The following is a 26339-nucleotide window of genomic DNA, read 5'->3' as shown; positions in this document are numbered from 1 at the left end:
TTACTTTTCATCCATTCTGCTGCGCATTTTTTTGAGTTTCTGCATAATGCTACTAGTCTCACTGCTGGAGATTGAGATTGGGGAAGGGCTGCGTGTTTCTGCATCAGTCGGAAGCGGGCTGGAACCATTGCTCTGCTTGATGTCATCCTCACTGTGAAGTTCCTGCAGTTGAGTGTTAAAAAACCCCAGTCAATATTAAAAGTAAGAGAACTTATTCTACAATCTTTTAAAAAAGTGTGATAATTTATCTTACTTCCCCCCAATTACATCAAATACTGCTTCAGATGAGTCGATCCACCTGCAGATGTAACTTCATTTTCCAACTTCATTTTTGTTTGACACTATGTTTTCTAGGACACTCTTTTCCTCCGTAATTTCATTTTTCCCTTAACTGTATCTAGAGCAAAAAAATCCCACCAGAAAGAAAACTCAGTTCCCCAAACAGGAAACTGATCCTAAAGAAATTAAGCTTTAAATTGCCGAGATACAGAGGCTGAGACCCTTTGAGGCAGACAAATCTTCCAGGGGATAGGTCCAATCTGGTGGCCTTCCATTCCTATAAACCCCAAAGTCCACTACCAGCGACACGGCCAACGCGGGAAGAGTCCAGCTCCGTCCCGAACGCTTACCAGCTTGCTTTCTCCTGCAGACTTTAGTTTCTCCTGCAGTTTCATTGTAGTCTGACGGATTCGCTCTATTTCCGCTTGCTGCTTAAGGATCAGTTGTCTCTCCTTCCGAGCAGCCTTGTTAGCCTCTTGAAGGCGCTTAATTTCTGCCTTTTAGGTAGAAAAGATTCAGCATAAGAACTGTGACAGACAGCTCTCAAGAACTAAAGCTGCCACAGTGTCCATGCTACGGGTTAAAAATGACTGCAATTACACGATGAAGTAACTAGCCTGAACTTCAGCAGCAAAGAACAGATGAATTAATACATCTGTGCCTCAACCAGGGAAAATCCCAACACAGAAGGACCCTTTGAAGAAGGTGTTAAATACTAGTGAAATGCAACTAAAACGTATTGCTAAGAGATACCACTAGCTTCCTATCCAAAAGCCTGGTACGGAGTTTCCTCAATTCTTAGCTTTTAGAACGTCTGAAACATTTAATGGCTACACAGGGGTTTCAACAGGATTTTCCTAGCTGTTACCTTTTCCTGCTGTAATCTCAGCAGCAGACCACGCTGCCTCTTCCGAATCGGAGGCATCTTATCATCCTCGCCCTTGTCTCGTAAATGCCTGCAAACAGATTGGAAGAAAGGATTAAGTAAGAAGTGCACAACAACCAGCCTTTTATTCTTTAAAGTAAAAATAAGTTTATTTTTCCTAGCCTGCAGGAGGGTATATGCCTGCACTTAATCACTGGCATTCTCTACAGTGGAGTATTTTGTACTGTTCAGTCAAAGACACGCAGAGTTGAAAGGCCAGTGCAGTGATATGAGAGCTCACATGAACGGGCAGGAGTTCTGCAAAAGCAGCATGCTCGGGTCACTACCTCACAGTCCCTGATCAAACCCACAATGACAAGCAGCTGGAAGAAAAATGCTGGCTGAACAATGGCATTCCCATGCAGAGTGACTATGGAAAAGGATTACTGATGCCATCTGGCCACCACCATTGAGCAGTATCACTGGGTACTTCAAGTGGCATTCCAGGACAAGGCATATGTTAGGTTGGAAAGAAATCATTAAGGACAACATGTATGCAGATTCACAAAATTTGGCCTGAGTCAACTAAAAGGACCTCAGACAGACATCAAGCAAATTAAGTTCTAAAGGTCTGACAGTTTTATACATTCTTGCATTAAGACTTGTAAAGGTTGGGAACTACTTTCTCTGACTGACAACAGGCATCGATGTTCTACTGTTTCAATGAAATTCTCTTAGCAAACCACACTGAACGTACACAAACAAACTGCATTCTGTTCTTTCCACGTGACAATAACATCTGTATAGATTACTGATGTCAGACAACTAATTCATTGATACTTAATAAAGGAGAGGTAGGGCAGAAGCAGAATCTTACAAAGTGCAAGAAGTACAAGGACATTGTCAGTCAGCAAGCATGCACGTTCAGAGCTGCCTTACTTCTTCTGGTGTTCCAGCCACGCTAATTCAGCCTTGGTCTTCTCTTTCAGCGCCTTCTCCCGGAGCCGAAGCAGTGAGGACTGATGAGCCGCTCGCATCTCCTCCTCTTTCATGTACTGCCTTACCATCTCCATGGTAAATTTAGAGAAACTATCCTGCCCCCCTGAGAACGGCATGCTTAGCTCCTGGAAGGCAAGATGGTTTGGTAATACAGAAATTCCCAGGCTTTTTTCAATTACCAAGTGTGCGTATATACAGACACAAAAGCAGGTGTAAAAAGGGAAGCTGTTTTTCCTCCCTAAGCTTTGCACAGATCAGCTGCTTCTGCCCTGGGCTGTGTGACAGTTTTGGGATGTCCCCTCTTGGGCCAGAGAGATGGAGCATCCTCTTCTACTTCCTAGCTGTGCGTAGGCATCGTAGGAAGAATTAATCCACTGGGCTTTTATAACCCACCTGAAAACGTCAATCCTCTCCCCCAACGGCACAAGAGAACAGGTGGAGGCGGGGATGAACTGTTCCCTAAGTCCCCCCGTTTGTACAACAGTGACATACAGCATGATTCATACAACACTCTGTTCTGAGATGCCCAAAGAACCACAGGGAGGAAAAGAACCCGAAAGTTTGCAAACACAACTAAGAACGGCTCGTTTGGAAGCTCATCAGCTTAACCACCTCGCTTCAGTCAATTTTTATCTTAATTTGACCTACCTTGATAGATGACAGAGCTGTTTTTTCTGGGGACACCTCCTCATCAGAATCATCCCGGTTACCCCGTTTCTTCTCCAAGTTATTTCTGCGATGACTTTCAGAGGGCAGCAAAGACCGGAAAGACTTTTCTTCAATCTCATCCTCCGTCATGGACTCATCAAATTTCAGGGAATACTCTGTTGCAACAGAAGCGGAATCTGAGGGAGCAATCAGGGAAGCGGTTTTACGCTCAGGTATGTACCATGAACGCCGTTCTACTCTGTCTCATCTCCATAAAGCTGGGGAGGGGGGGAGCGGGAAAAGCAGGGAGACAACTACCCTCCTGCAGAAAAATGGGGGCTTAGGAAAACGTGACCTTGAGTTAGAGCACATCATGAAATACTGTTATCTAGCTTCAAAACACCTACAGACTTCTGTACGCAGGTAAAAACACATTTCTGGGGCTGCTGAAACATTTGGTGTCCAGCGTGCATATTCGGCAAGTGAACTCTGGCCACAGCTGGCGCAGCAGAAAGCAGACTGGCCCAGAGACTCCAGCACTCTGACACGCAGAATTTCAGAGGTTCCCATCTCACCGTGCCATCCTCAGCTACCTCTCAAGAGGCTACCAACCCACCGGGGGCTCAGCCTGATTCACAGACATCCCCTCATTTACTTCAGAATCAGCACGTCCCTCCGCCCTCGCCACCTTCAGATTCACCACGTAACGAGCAGTACAGCTAACCTTTTTCATCCGGCAGTGATAAAAGGCTATCGCTGGGCAAGGAGTCATCCACACCAGTATGAGCCTGTTCTTCAATACTGCTACTCAGCTTTTCGCGACGGGAAAGTTTCTTCTCGTTCTCCTTAGAAGACGGGACTGAAGGACTCTCCTGGCGGCTGCTGGTACTGCTGTGTTATCAAGAGATATTTCTTACAAAGTACTCCGCACACTTCAAAAGCACGACTGTTGTACATACCACAATTCACATCCCAGCAATGGGGATTTGGCTTTGGTTTTAAAAAACTGCCTGGCTACTTTAAACTTCTAGGCCTCACCAGGCTGCTGACTGACAGTGGAACTTGTTATTTTTATACTACCTTAGAATGCAAGTGGTTTGTAGGCATGTACGCCCTCTACCTGGCAATGAGGACTGATGATAAACCACTGCAAACATCTCTCCTTACAGTTGTTTAAAGGATGAGTGCGAGCCATACTGTTTTAAATTAGAACAACAACAGAGGACAATAATCTTTCCAGTTGGTCCAGGGCTGTGAGAAACTTCATGGGACCTAACTAGACCAGGTTAAGTGAACAGGAAACAAAGAGCTAAAATTCAGTATTAAACACAGGCAAGAGACTGACTAATAACAGCAGAACTGAGTCAAACCCAGCACTCCAGGCACTTCATGTAAAATCCCAAGCCAGTGCAATGCAAAAACCCAAAAGCAATTTAACTAAAGGGCCAGATACACAGAAAACAGAATAGTAAGTAATGCACAGAGTAGGCAGTCCTACAGGTCCCTGCTCCGCGCTTTCAGAACACACACTCCAGTCTATGTTCTAGTCCGTTTCAAAAAGACACGGAGCCAAATGAAAAGGGCATGAATTGCAAATATTTAGGACAGGGAAAAAGACTGAGATAAACAGAGACTTGAAGTGACTTTTAGGTTACAAAGGTGATGCAATAGAAGTATACAGGTACGTGACAGCACAGAAAACAGAATAATCCCAGCTCAACAATTGCTGAAGGTATTTAATCCAACCAACGTCAAAGCCACGTCCAAGTCCTGAACACCTGAAAGGACAGAGGATCCCACAACCTCCCTGCACCCCCATTTCAGTGTGAACACTTGAATAGGGAGCGTTTCCCCCCACCCCCAGTGACTTTCCCTCTTCCGGTATCTGTCACCATTGCACTTTGTCACCTCACTGTATTAGGGAACTGTCACATTCCCTAATGACCCACCGTTAGGATACTGCAATCAGATCCCAGTCCCCTTTGCCTTCTCTATTCTGGTTAGGTTAGCTCAGTTCCTTCAGCCTTTCTTTTGCATCACGTACTCCATCCAGCCTCCTAACCATCTTGGGGGTTCACCACTCACATGCATCAGCACGTTAATGTCCTCTCTTTAGTGAGGACCCCAAAACCAAACACTATTCCAGATACAGTCTTACAAGAGCTAAACAGAGGGGGAATAACTATCTCCCTTCACCTGCTTGCTAGACTCTTGCTAGACAGTTCAGCTGAATAAGAAAGCAGATGTGAAACTCAATTATTCTAAAGTTAGGAGAGAGAAAAGCATCCAATTAGAATAAGAACAAAACTGAAGGTCTGAACACACAACACAGTATACACAGTGTAGTAGGATTTTTAACTGAAAACAAAGCAAATTCTGGTAGGTATATAAACCTTCAAGCTGTGGAATATAAGACAGGCTTACTTGTTGAAGGTTTAATGCTGACTTTCCCTCTTCCCAAAAAAAAATATTGAAGGAAATACCTTGATACTCCTTTGCACTTTAGTTCTTACTTATAGCAAAAAAGCCCCTGTGTCATCTAAACTCTTCTTACCTCTGATCATGAACCTTTGATCTTGAGGACTCTGAGTAACTATCAAACATCGGTGAGTATGTCTGCTTTGAGTCACCTGTCTCCTCTTTACCTTGTGACATGGCAGCAGACTCACATTTCCTGAGAAAGAGAAGCTTTTTTGGTAAATCTGTGTTGTCTTAAAACAAAGAGTAGCACAGTTTACACAAGCTTTCATCAGTTCACTCGTAGTAACAGTTCAAGTTTGTGAAAAGGCCACTTAAAGCTTAGACTTGCTAAATGATTCCAGAAAACATTCAGAGCATCTTTTTCTACTCTTTTATACAGAGTTTCATATAACCAGTTAATGTCACCTTTGGGGCACACTAGATCATAAAGATGGAATTGAAATTCTTATTCTTAAATGCTCACTCATTATGACAACTTACAATTTTCCTCAAGAATAGGTGAAGCAAAACCTAACTACCTTACTTTCCCCTTCCCAAGATGTGAAACATTAGGGAAAACCTGTTTGTATCAGACCGGGCCCTCAGCTGCTTCATGAACTCCGAATGATGCTGCCGCTGGTGGTCGAACAAGGTGGAGACTGGAGCAGCTGGAGTGCTGACAGGATCCGAGATCTGGGTCCGTGCTAACTCTGTCATCTGAGCACAATAAAAGAATGACAAAGGAATACAACGAGCTTATTAGCATCAAAACTTTTTGAGAGAAAACAGTCATTCTCACAGGCAATTTACTGATTTATTGAACAAAAGGTGTAAGATGCGGTTTTGAGGTACTTGTTCCTAACAGTTTGTTAACTGGAAGATCATAGGAACAGTGAGCAGGGATTTAAGGCTGCTGACTGACTTCTAAGTAAGGATGCCAGAAAAGCTCCTTTAAAGTCAAAAGGCAAAAAAAAGGGATTCAAAACAATACTGAAATGAGAATAGCTTTTGCCTTTCACTCAGGACCTCACCTCACGGACCTGGTGAGCTGGATCTGCAGTAAGAAGTGCAGTTTCTACCTGCTTGGCTGCAGCCTTGCACGGGGTCTCTTGCGCGGCCTCCTGCCGGGACTGCACCAGATGCTGCAGTGACTCTGCGTGCACCTACGCAGAAAACACAGCCAGGTCAACTCCTCAAAGTTTTCTGGCTATAAGTAGCACCGGTTTATCTCCCCAAAGTTTGCAATTGGCCCCTAAGAGCTTTTTTCAGCTACATTAAACCCCTTCAACATTTCCATACGTTCACAGCTTCAGCTTAAGAAAACCTGTAGGCACGGATTTACTTACAGCATTTTGCCTCTTACACACTCGACATTCTTTCAAGGGCAGAATTACCTGAGCTGCCTTCTGCCTTGCCTCGTCCAGTTGTCTCTGATTTTCCAAAGCTTCCTGATCAGCCTTGATCTTCAAAAGGGCTAAGTCCCGTTCATGGCGCTGCTGCTGTGCCTACAGATTAAAAAACCAAGTTTTAATCACACAAGTTAAATATAAAGACCTTTTCTGCCTTAGCCCCTGGCTGCAGCTACCTTGGAAAGATCTATATCCACTCTACTGCTGGTTCCTGTTCTGCTAAAGTAAAATCTTCAGCTTACCGACTGACCCTCTCCCTTCTTAAGTAGGCATGTACATTCCCCATACTCTTCCACCACAGTGTAGAGAGAAAGACAATTTAGGAGATTAACTAATTCAACAACCTAGAACAAGCAATCTTGTCAACATAAGGAGATTTCAACCAAAAATATAATTTTCCTAGAATACAACAAATCATCCAGACTGAACAACTACACTGTGTGGCATTAGGACCCAGTATCAAACCCAGCAAATGATCAAGTTTTGATTTTACTGACTTACACAATCAAAGCTTAAAGTAAGAAAGTTAACAGACATGAATCCTAAAAAATGGACGTAATCGAAGATGCTCCATCATGCCCATCACTACTTCTCTGCATTGCTAACAGAAGCATAACTTAGCCTAATGTGATTAATTTTCTTGCAAAACAAAAAAAAGAAAAGTTAAGACAAGGAAGTATTTTTCCATTACCTTTAGAATCTGAGCCAAAGAAACGCTCTCCTGCTGCGCAAGTGATATGCCTCGTACTCGTTCTACATCTGAAAGCTGTCGCACAGACTCCTCAATAGCACTGAGGTAGTTCAATTCTGCTGATAAACGATGCTGAAGACCCGCGGGGGAGAAGCGCATACAGCCTGCGGAATAAGACTTATGGGTCAACCTCCACAGATTTTAGTGTCCCACATCAAAAAAACTAAAGAAGAAAAAAATACAACTGCTCTGGGATTAGTATGGTTTAACAAAACAACTCACCGCCCGCTGTGGCTGCTCCTGCGGCCACCCGGCTAGTTCCCAGGCTCAGGTCGGGGAAGACTACGTTAGGCTTCAGCCCTGGTGCTGTATTCCCAGAAAAGCCAGCAGGTGACTTGACTCTTTCTGCTGTATTGCCTCCAGAATCAAACTGCAACATTTTTTGGGAACCGGAAGATGGGGAAGAAGTCGGTGTCTTCTGGGATCTTCCCTTGTCTGAGAAACTGGCAGTGAAATGAAAAGAGACACTCTAAGTCAACACTCTAAGTCCAGCCATTTGATTAGACAATAAAGCAGTTAACTCAGTTCTTCCATTTACATACACCAAGCAGATCCACGCAAAAAGCACAGGCTCAGATTTGCACGGACTCAGTCTGACTTTAGGAAAAGGCCTCAGGAGATGGGAAAAAACAGGGTGCTCCAGAAACTTAACTAGGGTATAGGTAAAACCCCCAAGAATTAAACCTAGTTAGCACACACCCAAAAAAAAACTGTAACAGAGTATTTCCATGTTCTTAGAAGTCTTTTCCAACCAACAAGATTCTATGATTCCATGTTCTACATGGTCAGACAAGCAGTTTTAACGCCTCCCGTTAGGAACCTGGCCTCGCAGGATGCATTCACCTGGGAGTATTTCATAACCATCTTCCCAGCACAATTACTAGAAAAACTGCATTTGTAGCGGGACATACAGAGGATGCAATAGAAAAATCAGTAGTTTTTCCTCTTTTTCTACACTCTGAGGATCAGTTAATCTCTCAGAAAACATCAGCTCAGCCCTGGGTAGGCTTCTGAGTATTAGCTGAACACAGATCAAGCCAAAAATGTCTGTGGTCCTAGTGCAAAGGGCAAGATGACTGCACAGGTTGACAAGCTAACTTTTCCCCTACGATTCCTACAGACCATTTGTAGAAGTGGGAAACAAAAGTTGTATTTCAATGCTTAAGGCACTGCACCTGACAGGATACCTATATTGGCCAGCTATCCTTACAAAGCAGAGGGGTCATCTGGGAAGGAATCCCTGGTTTGGATTTTCTCTTACTACAGCCATCTACTTTGGGCTTTCCTATTTAAGATAGAGAGAAAAACATGTTTTCTGCTTGCCTATCTTACCACCATTTGATCATTTTTGTTACTCTTCCTCCTGCATATAAAAAGACACATCCAAGCTTGGAGATATCTGCAAAGGTCCACGTTACCTCATTAGAGAGTGACCAGACAAGTTTTCTAACGTGCTGTCTGTATCTGGGTTCTGCTCGTGATCTTTACTAGAAATTCTGCTGCTCGATAAGGACTTCTTGGTGTGCTGGGATCCCCACTCTAACTCAGAGAGCATTTTATCGTCTTCCACAGGAAAGTGGTGAGAACTTCCACTGAAAGAGTCCAACCCTAAGAAGCAAAAACATGGCGAAAAGTTTACATTTGGTATACTAAGTATGAATATCTTAGCCATCAGGAGCCCCAAAACAAGTAACTGAGCAGCTTTTCCCCACGTAAAGATGCCTTTGAGTTAGAAGTCTACAAATCCAACAAGCAAGAAATGTAAGTTTAATTTACCCACGCAAATGTGGCCGTAAGTCAGATTTCTGAGCAGCTACTGGAATCTCCTCAGTACAAAATCTGAGGATAGCTTCCACCCAATAATAAAATTAACTAATGTGTTAGAAGACTGATTTAGGAAAGGAAACATTTTTAATACTGTTAATAACATATTTAATTGCAGGTGACTTCATTTTAAGGTGAGAGAATAATCAGAGTCAAAAAAGAACGTAGGAAGGAATGACTGGAGGAATAAAGAGATCTTTCCATCAGTATTAGATTACAGTTTCTAGACATGCAGAAAGACTGCAAACTTCACAACAAGAAAACCCTAAATCCTCCTTCAAACTCCCCCCTACAGTACTGCACTTACGTTCCTTTTTCCCTCTCTTTTTAGAGGAAGCAGATGAGCGAGAAGACGCTGCAGACCGTGGTCCAGATGAATACTGAGAAGCAAGCTCTGCAGATCGAGGTTCATGGGGAGACTTCCTACTAGGAAGTTCTTCCTGGATGCTGGAATTACTACTGCCAGAAACGCTAAAAAGGAGCACACAGACAGTGATTAACTAAGGATTTCCAACTCCCATGTTACGGTGTGTACAAGAAACCCAACACACTTCAAATTAGAGACAGAGGGTTAAAACTGCACTAATTACTCCCACCTTGAAAAACATTGATTTTGAGATTACAAACTATGACAGCTCAAACAGAAGAAAGTTTGACATGATACTGAACATATTGAAACACACTTCCAATAATATGAAACAGTAAAAGATGGGCAACAACCATCCTTTCCAAAGTTAACTCTTCAGAGCTCTTTGACAACGTAAGAACGACTCCAAATACAACTGCATTTTAGATCACCTTGGGCATTCAAGTATCGTCAATAAATTAACAGAAATAGGAGCCATTTTCAATAAAGGATTACAAAAGATTTGCAAATAAGGGGGTAATGTATCATATACTAAATGATACCAATGTAAGACCCATCAAGAATCATAGAATCACAGAATGGTTTGGGTTGGAAGGGACCTTAAAGCCCATCCAGTCCCACCCCCTGCCATGGGCAGGGACACCTTCCACTAGACCAGGTTGCTCCAAGCCTCATCCAGCCTGGCCTTGGACACTTCCAGGGATGGGGCATCCACAGCTTCCCTGGGCAACCTGTCCCAGTGCTCCCCACCCTCTCCGGGAAGAATTTCTTCCTGATATCTAATCTAAACCTCCCCACTTACAGTTTAAACCAGTTACCCCTTGTCCTGTCACTACAGGCCCTTGTAAAAAGCCCCCGCAGCTTCCTTGTAGCCCCTTCAGGCACTGGAAGGTGCTATAAGGTCTCCCCGGAGCCTTCTCAAGAAGTTTAATCAGAAAGTAAGCTTTTGTGCAGTCGACATTTTCAGCACACGAAGTGCCTCTCACCTTCCTTCAGAAGAAAGTAAAGTGTCACCAACACAAACACAAGTACTGGCGGCATTCCCCAAGGTGCCCAAAAGATGTAAACGTATCTCAGTATAAACAACGGGTCTTGGGAAATTTGGGAAGCCACGTGAATTCATGGAGAGCCTAGGACTTACAGTCTTCAAATTTTAGTTTGAACAAGAGGTTTTAAAATTTCTTACAGACAATTCATGTATCCATTACTGAACCCTTACTGAAATTACAGGCTTTTTACCCAACGCTGAAGTAGCGAAGGTATTTTAACACTTTCAAGTATCTTTTCTATTTTCTAAATTACAAAGACCAACCAAGTGAGCATTACAGCAGCCACACAAGTTGAAGAACTGACTTTCTCCTGACTTCAAAGGGCAAGAACCTTGCCTAAAGCTACCGGCCAGGCTAAAGAAGAGCCAAACTTAGACAGAGAACAGGAATACTTGACCTTTATGTCTTAACCATGCTGATTGCTGCATTACCTGCAAGGTCCTAAGGAAACACCTCGTCACTTTGACTAGTACCACAGTACAGAAAAGATATCCAGCAAGTTACAGAACAGATTCTGCATTAACTCTTTTCTGCTGAATTCTGCATTTTGATTTTTAGGAGAAGTCTTAACACACAGTTACCTGAGGTCATGTGCAATTTTTTTTTCCGTTAACGTGCCACTTCCCTGCGACGAGGCGAAATCATCTTCGTAAGAAACCACGCTCTCCGGAGGGCTCATGGCAGGGAGTAAAGGACGCAGAAGGGCAGAGCCTCCGTTCAACCTTTCATCAAACACTGAAGTGTGGACAAAGAAGGGAAAAGACAAAAACGACACCAAATGCAAACGTGCATCAATAAAGCTGCCATAATTAAAATGCTCCCAACTACGAGTTACCACAACTTCCTTTCAAACACAAAAACATCAAGGAAAGAACAGTACAGCCATCCCACAGCAGCTTTGACACGATATAACATCATCCACTGAAGTGACACGTTTCTAACAATGCGGTAAAGCTGTATTGTTCTTGCGTCCCAAGAACTGGGGCTACATGCAAGCACTCATGTCTACACCACGAAGTAAGTGCTGTAAGAAGCACAAATTTAATCTTTCTGCCTTAACTGAAAGAGGAATGACGTGTTATTAAAGATGACCCGGAGTGCACACATCTAGTAGGAGGATGCGCATTCCAATCCAGAGGGTCTGTTTTCCACGATGGAGAGAACTGTTTCCAAATGCCCTCTGGGCAATCCAGATTGACTATGCCATTTGGAATTCCATAAATGTACACTTGACAGTCACAATTCCGTAACTACGGGTGTCCTTAATACATGTAACCCAGCTCATGAATTAGTTACTGATCATAGAATCATAGAATGGTTTGGGTTGGAAGGGACCTTAAAGCCCATCCAGTTCCCGCCCCTGCCATGGGCAGGGACACCTTCCACTAGACCAGGTTGCTCCAAGCCTCATCCAGCCTGGCCTTGGACACTCCCAGGGATGGGACATCCACAGCTTCTCTGGGCAACCTGTTCCAGTGCCTCCCCACCCGCTCCGTGAAGAACTTCTTCCTGTGTTTGATCTAGAAACACAGAGCCATCCAATACAAAAATAATCTTCTTGCCCAAAAGCGTGTGGGTTTTTTTCCTTAGGCAAAAGGCAGCAAGGGAAATAATTTATCATCCAAAAGTAAAGTGAGAAAGCCTTACACGGATTCACATCTGAGACACTTAAAAGCACATTCCTTACCTGCGAAGTTGAAGCATAAGGTGTAGTAAAGACTGGGAAAATAGGAATTCACAAGAACTTGGAGAAATGTTTCCATTTTTACCTTTTCCATGAAGCCGGTAACTTTTTGCAAAGATGTTGATGACGCTGTGGGGACTTCCCTTGGCCAGTTCCTCCCACGGCCCCTTGCTGTGTGCGCCGCTTGCCTGAGTGAAAAGCGGCAAGTACTTCTCAGCTTCCTTCTGAAACTCCTTTATGGGCTCAAAAGCATTTCTCTCCCGAACGCAGAAATCCTTCTCTTTCAAGGTCTCCAGCATCTTCAGCGGCAACTGCTTGTGCTGGCCTCCTTCCTCTTCAGAGAGGCTTCCCTCGCTCAGGAGAGGCCCTTCGCTGATGGAGTCGATGCTGGACTCGTGAGGAATCGCAGCTTTGTTCGGAGCATAGGCCTGGTTTTCACGCCCCGGGGAGTCAGTCTGTCTCCTAGATAAATGTCCTAGTATTCCCTCATGCCTGTTAGCAGTGGGGGACCTCATTCCAAGGCTGACTGCAGCAGTGTGAGGCCTGATCGTCTCGGGGAGCTTTTTAAATTCACTAAGGTTGCCTACCCCAGGAAGGCCGTCATCGAAGGCTGTATGAGACACGCAGGTACCCAGCATTTTTTGAATTCTGGATGAAAAAGCATCTTCGTTTTCCTCTCGCACAGGAGGACTCACAGCCTTTGCCCACCGCCCTTCATCCTGGTTTTCTTGCATAAATTCATGGTCCGAGTTCCACACGGTTCCGTAATTGATACCAGCCCCAGCCAACCTTTTGGCTTCACTTTCGATCCTGCTAGAAAGGGAAGCAGCGGTAGCTTTCAAAGCTTCAATCCGATCTAATTTGCTCTTATATTGGTTAGTAGTAGGTTTTACTAAGAGATTTTGCTGTGCAGCGGGTGGGTTCAGGTATGGCTGAGGCATGAAGGCCAACGATCCCACGGGCGCAGCGTGGCTCCTCCTGCCTGCCAACATTGCGTCACACTCCTTGGACAGAAGGTCCATCTGCTCCAGACTCCAGTGTTGGGAGCAAGGGCCTGCACCTGAGCCCATGACAGCCTGCAGGTGAGAGGGGTGGACTCTGGGGCTCAACCTGTCCGGCTGTACCCACGGAGGCTCCATCAAATCACTCCTGAAATGAAAAGCCAACATTTAATTTGATGGCTAATGTCAGTAGTGTTATTTTAGATTCAAGTATCATTGCCACAGATTTATTTTTCAAGAAGAAATACCTTCTGGCGGAGTTAGAGGGGCAGGGAAAGGGACAGTAAACAGTTACAGAACGTTATCTAAAAAAAACCAAAACACAGCACCTTCCAAATCTGAAATACTGTTTATGATGTACTGTGTGTTTTAGGGTTGTAACAAGTTGAGTGATTTTATCAGCAGTAAGACTTTTCCAAAAATTTCCTGACTTCAAAAGGGAGGAAACACCTTTATTTTATTTTTCTTGGAATTTCTTAGCCCCAGCCTTCCCCTTCCAGCTGAACCCAGTCCATGTTTCTCTGGTGCTATCTCTTAGGATGGGCATGAAAAACACTTAGAGAAAAGGAGGACTGGCACACAGGGATATTTAAAGTTCTGGAAGACAACTTTTTTATTTCCAGATAGCTCCCATGTGCATGACAGGAACTCTGTAGAGACCTTCCTTGTCTCATATCACTTGCACATATTCTGAATACTAGGAAACCTGGAACGTCCCTCACGAAAAACTGCCTCCCTGCTTACTACGGGGCTCTCCAAGTAACTTACCCAGCCCCTTAAGTCTCAGTCTCCCCTACTGTTAGTACTTACATTTTTTCCCTTAGGATGTTACACTAACAAGGTTTACTGCCATATGGTTTAGCAGCCTGTTTTATATACAGTATTATGTAGCATTCCCAGTACTTCCTGGGAAGGCTTTCCTTCAGCAAAAGAAACAGATCTCATTGAATTTACCAAGTCAGTGTGGATTTGACCAAGTTAAGGAACAAGTAACGAAGAAGCAGACGTTCATTATGTAATTACAAATGAAGACACACACTTGCACAACAGGGCTATTAAGGGCATACAAGAAACTTGATGACTTTTAGTTCCATATATTCAAGTGTTTGGTTAGGCACCTGGACTTATAGTGAGAAAAACTTTGATAATACACTGAACAGTTAAAAATGGGGAAAGCAGCATGAAAGGAAATGGGGAAAGGCTCGTTCCAAGCAGAATTTTTTGGTAATTCAGAGTCAGTACCTAAAGGCCTGATTCCAAGACACCAGATTAAATAGAAACAATGAACAAATCAACTAAGAAAAATCAACAGACCTATTCATATGATCAGCTTCTCTTGCCTGATGGCAGTGGCAGAGAAAATTTGGTCTCCCGATACGAAATGCACATCCCCTTGATGTCAGCAGAAGATTAACAGCAACGACCATTCACTTACTTTATTTACAGACCCCCTGAAAACCCATAGCGAAGTTTTTTCATACGCTTTCCTGCATCAGCTTCCTCTTTACTGTGAGGAAATGATGTGATTGCCATAGAGACAGTCACTCTCGCTAGCACACAAATTTAAGTGCCTAGTCTATTTTCACGTCTTGGAGATAAAAACTAGAGGATTTTCCTCTCTTGAAAGGCCCACAGTGGCTCACCTCAGTAGCGGCTGCTGTGGTTCCGAAAGCGACATGTCACTACTTGAAGATGCACTAGGAGGACGCTCCTGAGCCTTGTTTTCTTTGTCGGATTCCCCAGATGGCTGATAACCAGGTCTGGGCTAGAAATGGAGACAACCAGAAAAAAATGCATTTTCAAAAGTCTGCAGGAGCTTACAAGTTCTCGTATCACTTAAACTGAAAAGGATTACATTTCTCAGTGTCGTATCACATCTTCCCTACCACACAGACTTCAAAAGACAAGACATTTGTGTTTTTGTCTCAGCAGAATGTACTGGGAAGAAAAGCTCTGCTGACACACTGAACTAGTTCAGCTGACACAAACTGATATTAGTCTTTTACCATATATTAATCTTCTTCTGTATTCACTTTCTGGTTAGCAAACTTAACTCACTGCTGATAAAGTTTGTCCACTGACCGAAAGCAACTTCAAAGCTCTTCAATTCATGGTTTGACTCACGTCTAAAGAGCCAACCTTTACAGCTGCTGCTAGCTAATATCCAGAATACTGCTCCTGTTTATAACAGAAAGATGATCTCCATTCACCTTTCTAGGTGGTGAAAAACAGCCACCAGCAGCAAGGAGGCTCAGGGTGAAAACCACTACGCTTAAGCAAAAGCTACAGTTTTCTTTGTAGACTTTTAACTAATAGCCAGACCAGGAGAAGTCATGACCTTCCTAAGCATATGACCTCCTGTTCCTGCAAACTGCAACACACGGAGGCAGCGAATCAGCAATACCTGCGCTTCCTGCACCGTAGGCAGCTGAGGTGGCTCCTGCAAAAACGTACGTTCCAGCAGGAGTTTCGAATAGGTCTCCTGTAACCGTCTGGCTGCCGAAGGCTCTGGAGGAGGCATGTTCTTGACCTTAGTAAAAGCCTCCTTCTGCTTTCTGTAGAGCTCTTGGAGCCTTTTGTTCTTCTGTTCTGTTGCCTCCTTTTGCGCTTTCTTCTCTTCATTCTGCTTCTTCTTCCTCTCCGCTTGCTGCCTGATGATGTACTGCCGAACCTCATCGGTATCGTAGTGACGTTTCTTGGAGATCACCTGCGGCTCCTCGCTGGCAGCTATCTTGTCCGGTTTCCTTTTGGTTGGACTGTGGCTCCTGGCATTTTGAGTAGGCAAAACAGATTTCTGATTCTGCTTTTCCACCTCTTTCTCTTGCTTTGTACTCATGGAATCCAACTGCAAGTCATCGAGAATTCCGCGTATCTCCACAGGCAGGAAGTCCTTATTTACAGAGGCATGATCTTCCTGGTTATCATCAGGAAGAGCAACTTCCAGTTTCTTCAGGTTATTCTCAGACCGAACTTTACTCCTCGACCTTTCAGAACTTCTAGAAGAGGTTTTGCAGGTAACATCCAGTCTGGAATCTGAACCTGTCCTTCCAATACAGCCTGCTAAATAAAGAATAAATATTTCAGGTAAAAATCAAATTTGGGAACTACATGCCACCACTGAAAGAGCTGCAAAAGTGATGATGAGGGAAGAGAGCAGATCTCACTGTAAATGTGCTTTTGCTTCACTCAGTGTCACAGCCTGAGTATGGCAACCTTTGCTTAGGCTGAGCTCGCACCCTTTACACTCCCTACTGGCCTCACCACCTCACAGGCATAAGCACAGCAGCTAAAACTGTCCCTTACCTGCCCTGTCTGAGATTCTGGACAAATTGTGAAAGGGGCTGGTGGCAGAATAAATGAAGATTTATGATGCACACGGATGACATTATATAGTATGTGGAAGAACCACCATTCCTGTAAAACGGGGATGACCACCCATAGCTTATGCAACATATCTGGAAAATTCATCTAGCCTGTGGACCACTTCTAGCAATTCCTGTCCCCACCACGTTTCTAGAGGCAAAGACAGATTGCAGGCGATCCATTTTTTGTGGTTATAACCTACTTCCCATCTTTTCCAGAGCTCCTGAGCACCTTCACAGCATGTACTGCTTGTCAAGTCACATGGGCAGGGCAGGCTTCCCGTGACACCATGAAAAGTTCTGAATCCACCAAGGAAGAGAGGGTATGCATCCCAACCACGGGTGCCAGTAAAATTGTCCCCCCTCAAATCCCAGGTTAAAAATAAGAGTAATTTTAATAGGAAACTGATTACAGTCTATCTCAGGAGCCTGCTTTACTCTGCAGATGTGGTGTTATATAATAAATGCAGAACAATGAATAAAGCCCAGAGGTCAAAGTAGACTTACCAGGCTTGGCAGCTCGCTCTCGTCCTGTTCTGTCACTAGATACAGCTCTTCTGTCCTGTTCTATTCTGGGACCTGGACCCAGTATCTTTTTTACCAACTTTTGTCCCTCCCGCCAGGAGGATGCACTTATTACATAGCTTCCACCTGTACAACAAGTAATAAATCAAAGTCAAGCACTAGATGGATTTTTCAATGTAACAAAAAGAAGGATTTATTGCAACCCTTGATCACTTTATACCATCTAGTTCTGCGTAAGTGGTAGGGCTGCAGTTACACAAAACAGACCACGGAGACACTCAGCAGCTGAACCACAACTATCAGCGCCTCGTGCCTACACGTAACACAGTGTAGAAATCCTAAACACGCTGTAGCACATTAAAGTCCTACAGAAACTCATTGAAAAACAGAAAAAAAGGCTTATACAGGTCTAAAATGTGCAAGCAAACGTTATTGAGGGAGAGGGGAAGTATCTGTAGAGGTCTGAGAAGCTGTTGATCACTTAAATAAGGAAAATAAAAGACAAAAGGATTGAAAATGTTGTTGTAATAAGAACAAAAATAAAGGTGGGAGATAAACAATTCATCTTTATATTAAAAGAATATTAGCTGATATTTTCAAAAAAAGCCCCCCAAAGCTTTAGACATTTTTACATATAATTAATTGCTGAGACAAGTGGCTTGTGTGGAGGTAAAAAAATACCAACAGCAGTTGTCCTCTGCCAATACCAACTCACCATCCTCTACCTGGGAATCCGGTACCATGACTGAAAATAGTTAAGACATAACCTGATTAGTTGATACTTAACTCAAGACCAGACTGCCTTGCAGGTGACAGACCCAACTGCAATGTTATTAGTATTATTTTATCATCCTCCATATAATTAAATTATAAAAACTGAGTACGGTGGCATCTTTACCTCATACTGGTTAGATTAAATGCTAGGTTTATTCAACTCACCTTTCACCCCGCTAACTTCCAATATTATTAATTGCTTTGTGAAATAATGACCTTAAAGAAGAGGACGGCACTGTCTAAACCAACCCAGACACCGCAGCACCAACACACCAAAGCCAAGCGAAAGGGACTGGACTCCGGGCACAACGGTGCTCCAAGGACCTGCTACCGAAGCGACTTCAGGTGAAATCCAGGACAGCAGGCCAAGTGTTTTGGTAATCCCATTCCTCTATCCCTACCCTGCTCCCTCCTTCTCCTCTTCGTTACTTAAACCAGGAGGAAACCTGTTCAGTCTGGTCTGTAGCCCACTGTTCATTCATTTACTAACAGAGCTCCTCGCCTGCGCTGTCAATTCTCCAAGTATTTTATATACACTCCAAACGTGTCACTACCAGCCTCTCTGAAACAGGGGTAGCAGCCAAAGGGCTTCTCTCGCCGATCTCGCTGCTCTCAATTACTTCTGTGTGCGTTTATAAAAAGGCAGCGTAAAGTCTCATCTTCCATTCCAAGTCAGCTGTTGGAACGAAAACACGCTAACCGAGCGGAACACGAGCCGGGGCTATTTATAGCCTGGGCTATGTTAAGCAGTTTCTCATTGCTGTGACTGGAGGAGGATGGACTATCACGGATACGCCACTGAGATCTGGTTCTTATCTTCTAGGGATTTCAGACAATCACCCTCCTCACATTTAATCCATTATGGAGAATAGCCATTAAAACTTGCAGCGAACTCTGTCCTCCTCTCCCTCACTTGGAACAGTCACAAATACGTATGCTCGTTTAGCACAGTTCCCTAAGGATGAATTGATCAGCACAGGAAGGAGAAAATCCAAGCCCATCACTTTTAAGTATCGGCGTTCATTACCGCACAATATTCACACCCAGCTTCATGATTTACAGCATGTTCACTCTCTAAAAAACCCTCTGTAATAATTATTAAAAGCTTTTTTCCTTCAGAGTGTTTACTGATTACGGGTCACTGTACACGTGGAGAAATGCAAAACCTTACAAGGTGCAAGAAGTGCCTAACCGTAGGTGTTTAAAGGAAAAAGGTCACCCCGTAGTGTGACTGCAGCTGTAACTACTTGCTTTGTATGAAAATTAAAATCAAATACGAAGCAGATGCTAATTTTTGCTACACACAATATCAAAGATTAACATTACTGGCAAACTGAGAAGAACTGACAGACTTCCACACGTAGCTGATTTAATTTTCTGCTAAAAGGCACGGCCCTACAGTAACCTGCTCACCATCGCCCTCTCTAAAGACTTTCATTGTATTTAATGGACATTGGCGAGGTCAGACCACAAAGATTCTTAATGGGTAAAAGAAATAAATTTTCCTTTATAAACACTGAGCTTCATAAGACACGTCAAAGAACTGACAGACTTCCACACGTAGCTGATTTAATTTTCTGCTAAAAGGCACGGCCCTACAGTAACCTGCTCACCATCGCCCTCTCTAAAGACTTTCATTGTATTTAATGGACATTGGCGAGGTCAGACCACAAAGATTCTTAATGGGTAAAAGAAATAAATTTTCCTTTATAAACACTGAGCTTCATAAGACACGTCAAGGAACGTGTCTAACTGCAAAAGCCAAGAATGGGTCAAACCAGAACCGAAGGTGCAGGACGGCAACACCTTGAGACAGGATGCAGAACAACAGCCAGAGAAGGGCCAGTGGAGCCATCCTGTTCTCCACTCCTCTGCTGAGAAACAGCTTTCGCTGCAGCCCCTCCTTGCAGAAGAGCGACCCGGCAGGTCCCGCCGGCAGCGGTTTTAATACCGTCGCCATTCCTCCTCTCAGCATTACTGATGGAGCCGTGGGTCAGGCTCTGACCACCCTCAGTACAACCAACACAGAAGCAGGAGCCACACTGGAGCTCTTGCTACTTTCTGTCTGTGCTGGTCTGGCAGATACCTAAGGATTCTCCACACACACCCCCAAGAAACACACACTCTTCAGCAGTTTCCGTGAGATGCATGCAGCAAGCAGAAAGGCAGAGAATTAAAATAAACTGGAAAAAAGCACACACAGCCAAGCAAGAACAAAAACATGCACATCAACAACATAGCATACACTCTACAAACACACTACAACAGCACTGCTGCACAGCTGAGGAGACTTTGAAAGCAATATGCTTTAATTTTTCTTTATTTCTGGAGACAAAACTCATCTCTGAAGGACATGTGACAGTCTTCCCTCAACAGGAGAGGTAGTCACCTTGTTTGGACTCTGGACTTGACAACCGTGTCAGCTTTTGCACTTTCCGTACTGGTCTGGTTGCTTTTTTCTCTTTGTTTCTCTCAATAGGTTTTTCTTTCACTGTTGAATCCCCTAAAAACAAACAGAAGCTGTTAAGTGTGCAGAATGTGAATAACAACTTTGCTTCAACATTTACCTTAAAAAAGAACTGAGAAACAAAATTCACTGACTCTCCCAGATTATACATTGAGATCAACTCCTCCTAGCCCAGCATTTTAAAATCCTCACGGCACGTAAATTTTGATTCAGGTGCTGTTCCCCTACGCACCGGAACACAGCGAAGCAACAGCAATGCCAAAACAGACCTTTCCAAAGTTCATTTTCAACATCCACCCATTGCCTCCAGGCACAGACAGGGTGCCGTGCGCTCCACTTTCTCAGAATTCACCCAGTGATGCACAACACAATTAGGTTTTATGCTTTAAGAGGTGCCAGGAACACTTAACAAAAACACTGTCATGTTTTACCACGTTTTCCTGTTAGGGGAAAGAACAAAAAAGACAACCTGGGGCGTGCGGCTCAATCGCCGCCCCAGGGAGCAGGCTTGGCAGCTGCCTAGTGCAAAGCATTGCCCCAGGACGGACGAGCTGTCTCTTCAGTCTCACCAGACATTTTCAAAGAACCGTTAAAGCACTTTAGTCTACCTGCCTTGAAGATGCTCTTTGCTTAATCCCCAAATAGATTTGGGAATTGGAGTAACTCCGTGGCCACTCATCACTGTTGTCTTGTTCCTCTTCTAGAAAGAATGTCATCAGACCACCTACGACAACCAGGATGCAACCCCCCTGACAGAGAGATCTAACCTTTATTCAGATGCCCAAACTAACTTTCACAGCCCCTAATTTCAGCTGAATCCACTCTCTGATGACAAGGACCAGAGAGAAAACAACAGGTCATATTAGAGGAGGTGGGAATAGGATTTTAAGTGTCTTTTTTCCCCCCTTAATATCCTTTCCTTACAAATTCTCCAGTCGTTTTTGAGGCTGACGACAAGTGCCGGGAACACAGAATCAACGCATCAAGTACCAAAAGCCTCAGTGGCTGCCTCTGCCAAAACCTAGCTTACCTCCTCACCTCTTTCAGTCACAAACAGTTCCTTCCTGCAGGCTGCTTCCCACTCGCTATTCATATTACAGCAATTTTGGTCTAGTAAGGCTAATCTTCAACATTGCAAAGACAGAATTACTGGAAGCTTGGGGTCCAGATCCAATTTTCGTAGCCTAATTGCTAAGCCAAGATAAAGACATTCTGTACGGTCTACGCTTACATGTAAAACTGTGGTTGCAGTGACGAACATCTTGGAGATATTAGGGCTTATTTTAGCGCTAGAAAGCATGGAACCATTTGGATACAACTGGTTGTACACACCCAAAACTCCACATGCTGTAACTTTAATACAGAATTAACACATGGAGAGATAATCCAACAACCTAAAAATACATTTACAGTATATACGATGTGCAGCACCAGCGTTTGATTACTTGGAATCAGCTATTCAGTATAATCTTTTCAGGTCAGAAGGGAGACACGTTCCACGACAGCTGTTCTACGCAGGACATCGGGACAGGCTCATGGATGAACACAGTCCCAGCTCCTTCCTTTTGCAGGCTGAGGTCCGCAGAACGCATGCTCCAAATGCCTTTTTAATTGGACCTCTTTAACGAAACTTCTCCAAAATTTGGATTTCTATAGACAGCTCATGAGTCATTTATATTATGCTTGTCAAAACTGAGAAAAATGCTGGTGTAGACTGAAAGTCCTTAGAAATTTCACATTACTTTCATGAAATAGAGTATCCGCAAAACAATTTCACTGAAAAGAAATGGCTCTTCTTTCTGAACTTCTTTTTAGTAAGTGATTTCAGAAACATTCCTAGCAAAATAAAACTGAAGTCTAATAGTTTCCATACCAGCCACTGTACTCTCAGCAACCAAAGACACCTGCAGGTTTACAATGTCAGTATATTTTCCCGTGGACTGAAATGTTTTGAGCAATGAAAAAAGTTATTTTTAATATGCCAACTCTTAAGCTGCAAAAGTAGAGGTTCTCAGATGACTTTTCCATTCCCTTCCTTTTTATCCACCTGATTTCTTCTCCCTGACCCAACTCAGTCAGTCAAAAGCAATTCAACATCACAGCGCTCCAACCTAACCAGCCTAGCAAATCAAAAAGCACACTTAGGCATCCTACCCTAGATCACCCAGAGAAAAGAGCTGCCAATGGCACTACAGTTTTCCAGAGGGAAAAAAAATAAAGATTGGGTCGTGGAATAGTACATTTGAAACCATAAAGCACCTATTACTGCTCTGGTCTTTCAGCAGCGTAACTGTCAAGCAATAGAGCATTTTTCATCAGCTTTAAGCGTCAGAATATTCTGTTGCTAAATGATCTCAACAACTAAACAAGATAATTTTTACTGCGTTGCCATTTTGCAACAACAATATTTAATGTTTTTCAAAAGACCTTTTCAAAAGACCTACTAGTGAGTAGCAGTTTCCTGAGCTTCTAGCATTCTCCTACATCTTCACGTGGAACAAATCCAAAAGGTTAACGCTCTGTTAATTTACCACTGCAGTTACACAGCCGTCCTCCCTCACCCATCCTATCCAAGCCTTTCAATACTGAAGGTAAAAGAGTTACAGAGGAAATCAGAGTTTTCTTAACCCTTCTTCTGGTCTACCTGTTCTCCCAGTCTTCAGGGAATCCAGGGAAGACCTCTAAAAACACCCTGGTGTACAAACCTCTGGGATGAATTTCTCAGAGAACTTCAAGACTTGGATTATTCTGATACAAAGCAATAAATTTCTACAAGTTCAGAGGTATTAAACCAATTTACTGCCATACAATCTCACCTCCACCACACATGCCACAAGGCATACCCCTTTTACTACAGGCTACCCACTGCATTTTAAACAACTATTCCCAAAGACTTTGCACAGCAGATGGAAAAGTCCAGTTCCATCTTCCCTTTAGCCACCTACACAATCCAACTAAACCACTAACAATCCCCACAGCAGCTTCAGGACTGACAAGTTAACACTACCTTGAAAGTAGTAGAATCCAGGCTTCAGCCTACAGTGCACAAATCACCTTAATGGTCTTAACGATGGCAAAAAAGTAGCAAAACTGTTCCCAAGAGATAATCTAGGTTTTCTCAAAACCAAAATGTGGTCTGGCCTTGTCCTTTAAAACGGGCAAATGCATTCATTCAGGCAAATGTTAAAAAGGTTACAAAATTAAACAAAATTTTTCCAAAGAAGTAATTTTTTTTAATTCATGTTTCAAAGAAAAACCATCATTTGATTCTTTTCAGTATTGATTTTATGTTTTAGTGAGAGAATGAGGAGAAGGAGTTTTGGTTTAATGTTCAACAGGTCAGTCTTCCGATGGAGAGAAGAACAACATATTTAACACTCACTGCTTCAATTTTGTGTTTCCATTACTTTGTACACCGGTACAAAAGATACTTCCCTGCCTCTTGGGGAAGGTGGTGCCGTTCAACCAATTCATGTTGTGTCTCACCTGTTAACTGGAGTGCTATATCCCTATACAGCTCCCGACTAATGCGGAATTCTTCCTCGTGCCAGATCTTTCCATCTGGAGTGCGAATCTTTGTTTCGGCAGGATTGAAACCTGAAAGCGAACAATTTAAGAGTTTAAAATAACTGTGAAAAAAGTAAATAAAGCTTTTTCAGGGTGGAAGGGATGGGAAACTGCCAAGAGAGGAACTACTTGAACTTCGGGTGCTACATTAGGAGAAAGCAGTATACCAGTCTGGCACTTGCTCATGGCTGAAGAACAGTAGACTGGATGAAGAACAGATTATTAAAAATGCAGAATGCCTTCTCAATCATTGCAATGTTATTAACCTCTGGGACCAGTAAAAAAATATTAAGATAAACCCAAACACTAATACAGCAAGCTTCTTTTTTATAGTAATTTGTAAAAAGAGACAAAAAAAATTGCAAAAGAATCCACAATTGTGTAAATTGACAAGAGTTTCTTTTGTTTCTTGTCCATATCTGGGATCAAACTATGCTATCCACTCCCGTATTGCCAAACACGGCTACGCGTCATGTCCAGGCCCTGACAAGTTGCTCGCTGAGCTGAGCTCTGCTCCTTCCCACGTAAAACCTGCACGGAGGGATCCTGCACATCCCGTACCTCTGTATGATGGAGCCGCAGGCGCAGCTGCCACTTTCCTGACTTTGGGAGTCACCGCGCTCTCCACGTTCGTGATCACGACAGGTTGCTCAGCATACCCCGAGTGCTGCCCTCTGCCACCGAGCTCTTCAGAATGCTCCCACTGCTTTCGAATCCGCTCCTTCAGCTTCTCCAGCTTCGCATCGTGCTGCCGCCGTTTCAAGATTTCCAGCCTGTGAGCACTACAGCTACTCGTGGCAGAAGGGGAAGACACTTTCAGTTCACTCTCATGGGATGTGTTACTCTGAGGAGTTTTAGTGCTACTCTCATCTCCTCTGGAGCCACTACTTTTTTCCTCTTCCAGTCTCAGGGGTGTTGCAACCTTAAGAAATGCCTCGGTATTCTGCAAGGCATCAATCGCCGGTCGGTCATTCAAATACCTAACAACAGTCTCGTCTGCAGCAGCAGAACATGGGCTTCCAAAACCTCTGCTGCGGAGATCCCGTTCATCTCGGTCATGTACCATACGGCCCGTTATTTCAGTCTTCTCTTCTGCTTCGCTGAGGTCCAAACTCGAGAGTAGCTGCTTGGCCTCAAGCTGGCTAGAACTGTGGTAAGACAGAGAACTGTACGTGTCCCTGATGTAACAGAAGGAAAAAGCCACCATCAGAAACACAACTGTAGGACCTTCCACCCCAGCAATCAGCATGTTCATTACCCATAGAATCACAGAATGGTTTGGGTTGGAAAGGACCTTAAAGATCATCCAGTTCCAACCCCCCTGCCATGGGCAGGGACACCTTCCACTAGACCAGGTTGCTTCAAGCCTCATCCAGCCTGGCCTTGGACACATCCAGGGATGGGGCATCCACAGCTTCTCTGGGCAACCTGTCCCAGTGCCTCCCCACCCTCTGCGGGAAGAATTTCTTCCTGATATCTAATCTGAACCTCCCCACTTTCCATTTAAACCCATTAACTAAAAGAATGACCTCCTATACCGTGTCTCCACTTTAAAGGCAAGTTCTTTTAAAGCTAGATCACCATACATTTAATAGCGTAAGGCTGACGAAACCAAGAGATGTTTCTGTTCAAAGTTTAATTTTCTGCACTCTCTAGCTGAACAGGACTACGTATAAAGTTGAGGAGCTGAAATCAGTGAATGCAGGAGGAAAAAAAAAAAAATCAGCAAGCAGCAATGTCACCCTTCAATTTAAACAAAAAAAAGCTTTAAATAAAAACCAAGTGTAAGAATGAGAAGCATCATTAATACACATTCTCTAAAACAAACCAACGCACACTGCACAGTTCCTGGGGAGCATATTCACTAGCTGAGCAACAAATTGCACCAAAAAACCCGCTGCCCTGTACCTGAGCATTCACAAGGCAAGTCCCCATCCAGAACTTCAGCGCGAGCTGGCTATATCGCAACAAATGTAAAGCTCACCGAGAGCTGGGGAATTCAACAAACTAAGAATTACTCAGCAGTTTTTTTTTCTCCCCACAGAAAAAAAAAAAAAAGACTCATGGTATGTACCTTGTTCAGACAAAAAGTATTTACTGCTTTTACCGGTGAGGGGCTGAAGGTGTGGAAATGTGGCACCTGAGCTAGCTGGCTCGCTTCGTCAGTGAGCGCGTCTACAGAACTCATCTAAGCCAGGGCATAACGCTGTACGCGTGAGATCCTCCCCCTCTTTCTCTAGTAGCACATTTCTGCCATACAGTGTAGTAATCACCACCCACCAACATAAAAGTGGAGTGGTTTAACACA

The 26339-nt window shown here is 43.7% G+C and overlaps 1 protein-coding gene across 1 annotated transcript; it reads right to left on the bottom strand.

Annotated features, from left to right (window-relative positions):
* Positions 1-25286, bottom strand: CEP350 (centrosomal protein 350kDa). Its single transcript, XM_010152863.1, has 22 exons — positions 24593-25286; positions 23951-24061; positions 20387-20500; positions 17206-17349; positions 15741-16393; positions 14980-15101; positions 12421-13484; positions 11233-11386; positions 9543-9706; positions 8830-9019; positions 7634-7854; positions 7352-7515; positions 6646-6756; positions 6283-6414; positions 5832-5968; positions 5346-5465; positions 3516-3682; positions 2792-2988; positions 2084-2268; positions 1148-1235; positions 630-776; positions 1-162 (listed from the first exon to the last, which is right to left on the bottom strand). Exons 1-22 carry the CDS (start codon positions 25284-25286, stop codon positions 1-3), a joined length of 5241 nt encoding a protein of 1746 aa, XP_010151165.1.
* Positions 25287-26339: the final 1053 nt, after the last annotated feature.

Source organism: Eurypyga helias, unplaced genomic scaffold (genome assembly GCF_000690775.1).
Source record: "Eurypyga helias isolate BGI_N326 unplaced genomic scaffold, ASM69077v1 scaffold32025, whole genome shotgun sequence".
Taxonomy (NCBI): Eukaryota; Metazoa; Chordata; class Aves; order Eurypygiformes; family Eurypygidae; genus Eurypyga; species Eurypyga helias.
The sequence above is the reverse complement of the archived record's forward strand: the minus strand, read 5'-3'. Positions and strand labels throughout refer to the sequence as shown.

Bases quoted from the DNA above. Each gene is read 5' to 3' on its own strand.
- CEP350 (XM_010152863.1), bottom strand. From the start codon at position 25,286: ATGAACATGCTGATTGCTGGGGTGGAAGGTCCTACAGTTGTGTTTCTG. The intron at 17,350-20,386 runs GTGACTACCTCT...CTTGTTGTACAG, and splicing joins AAGTCCAGAGTCCAAACAAG to GTGGAAGCTATGTAATAAGT. The intron at 11,387-12,420 runs GTAAAAATGGAA...TCCACACTTCAG, and splicing joins TTACCGGCTTCATGGAAAAG to TGTTTGATGAAAGGTTGAAC.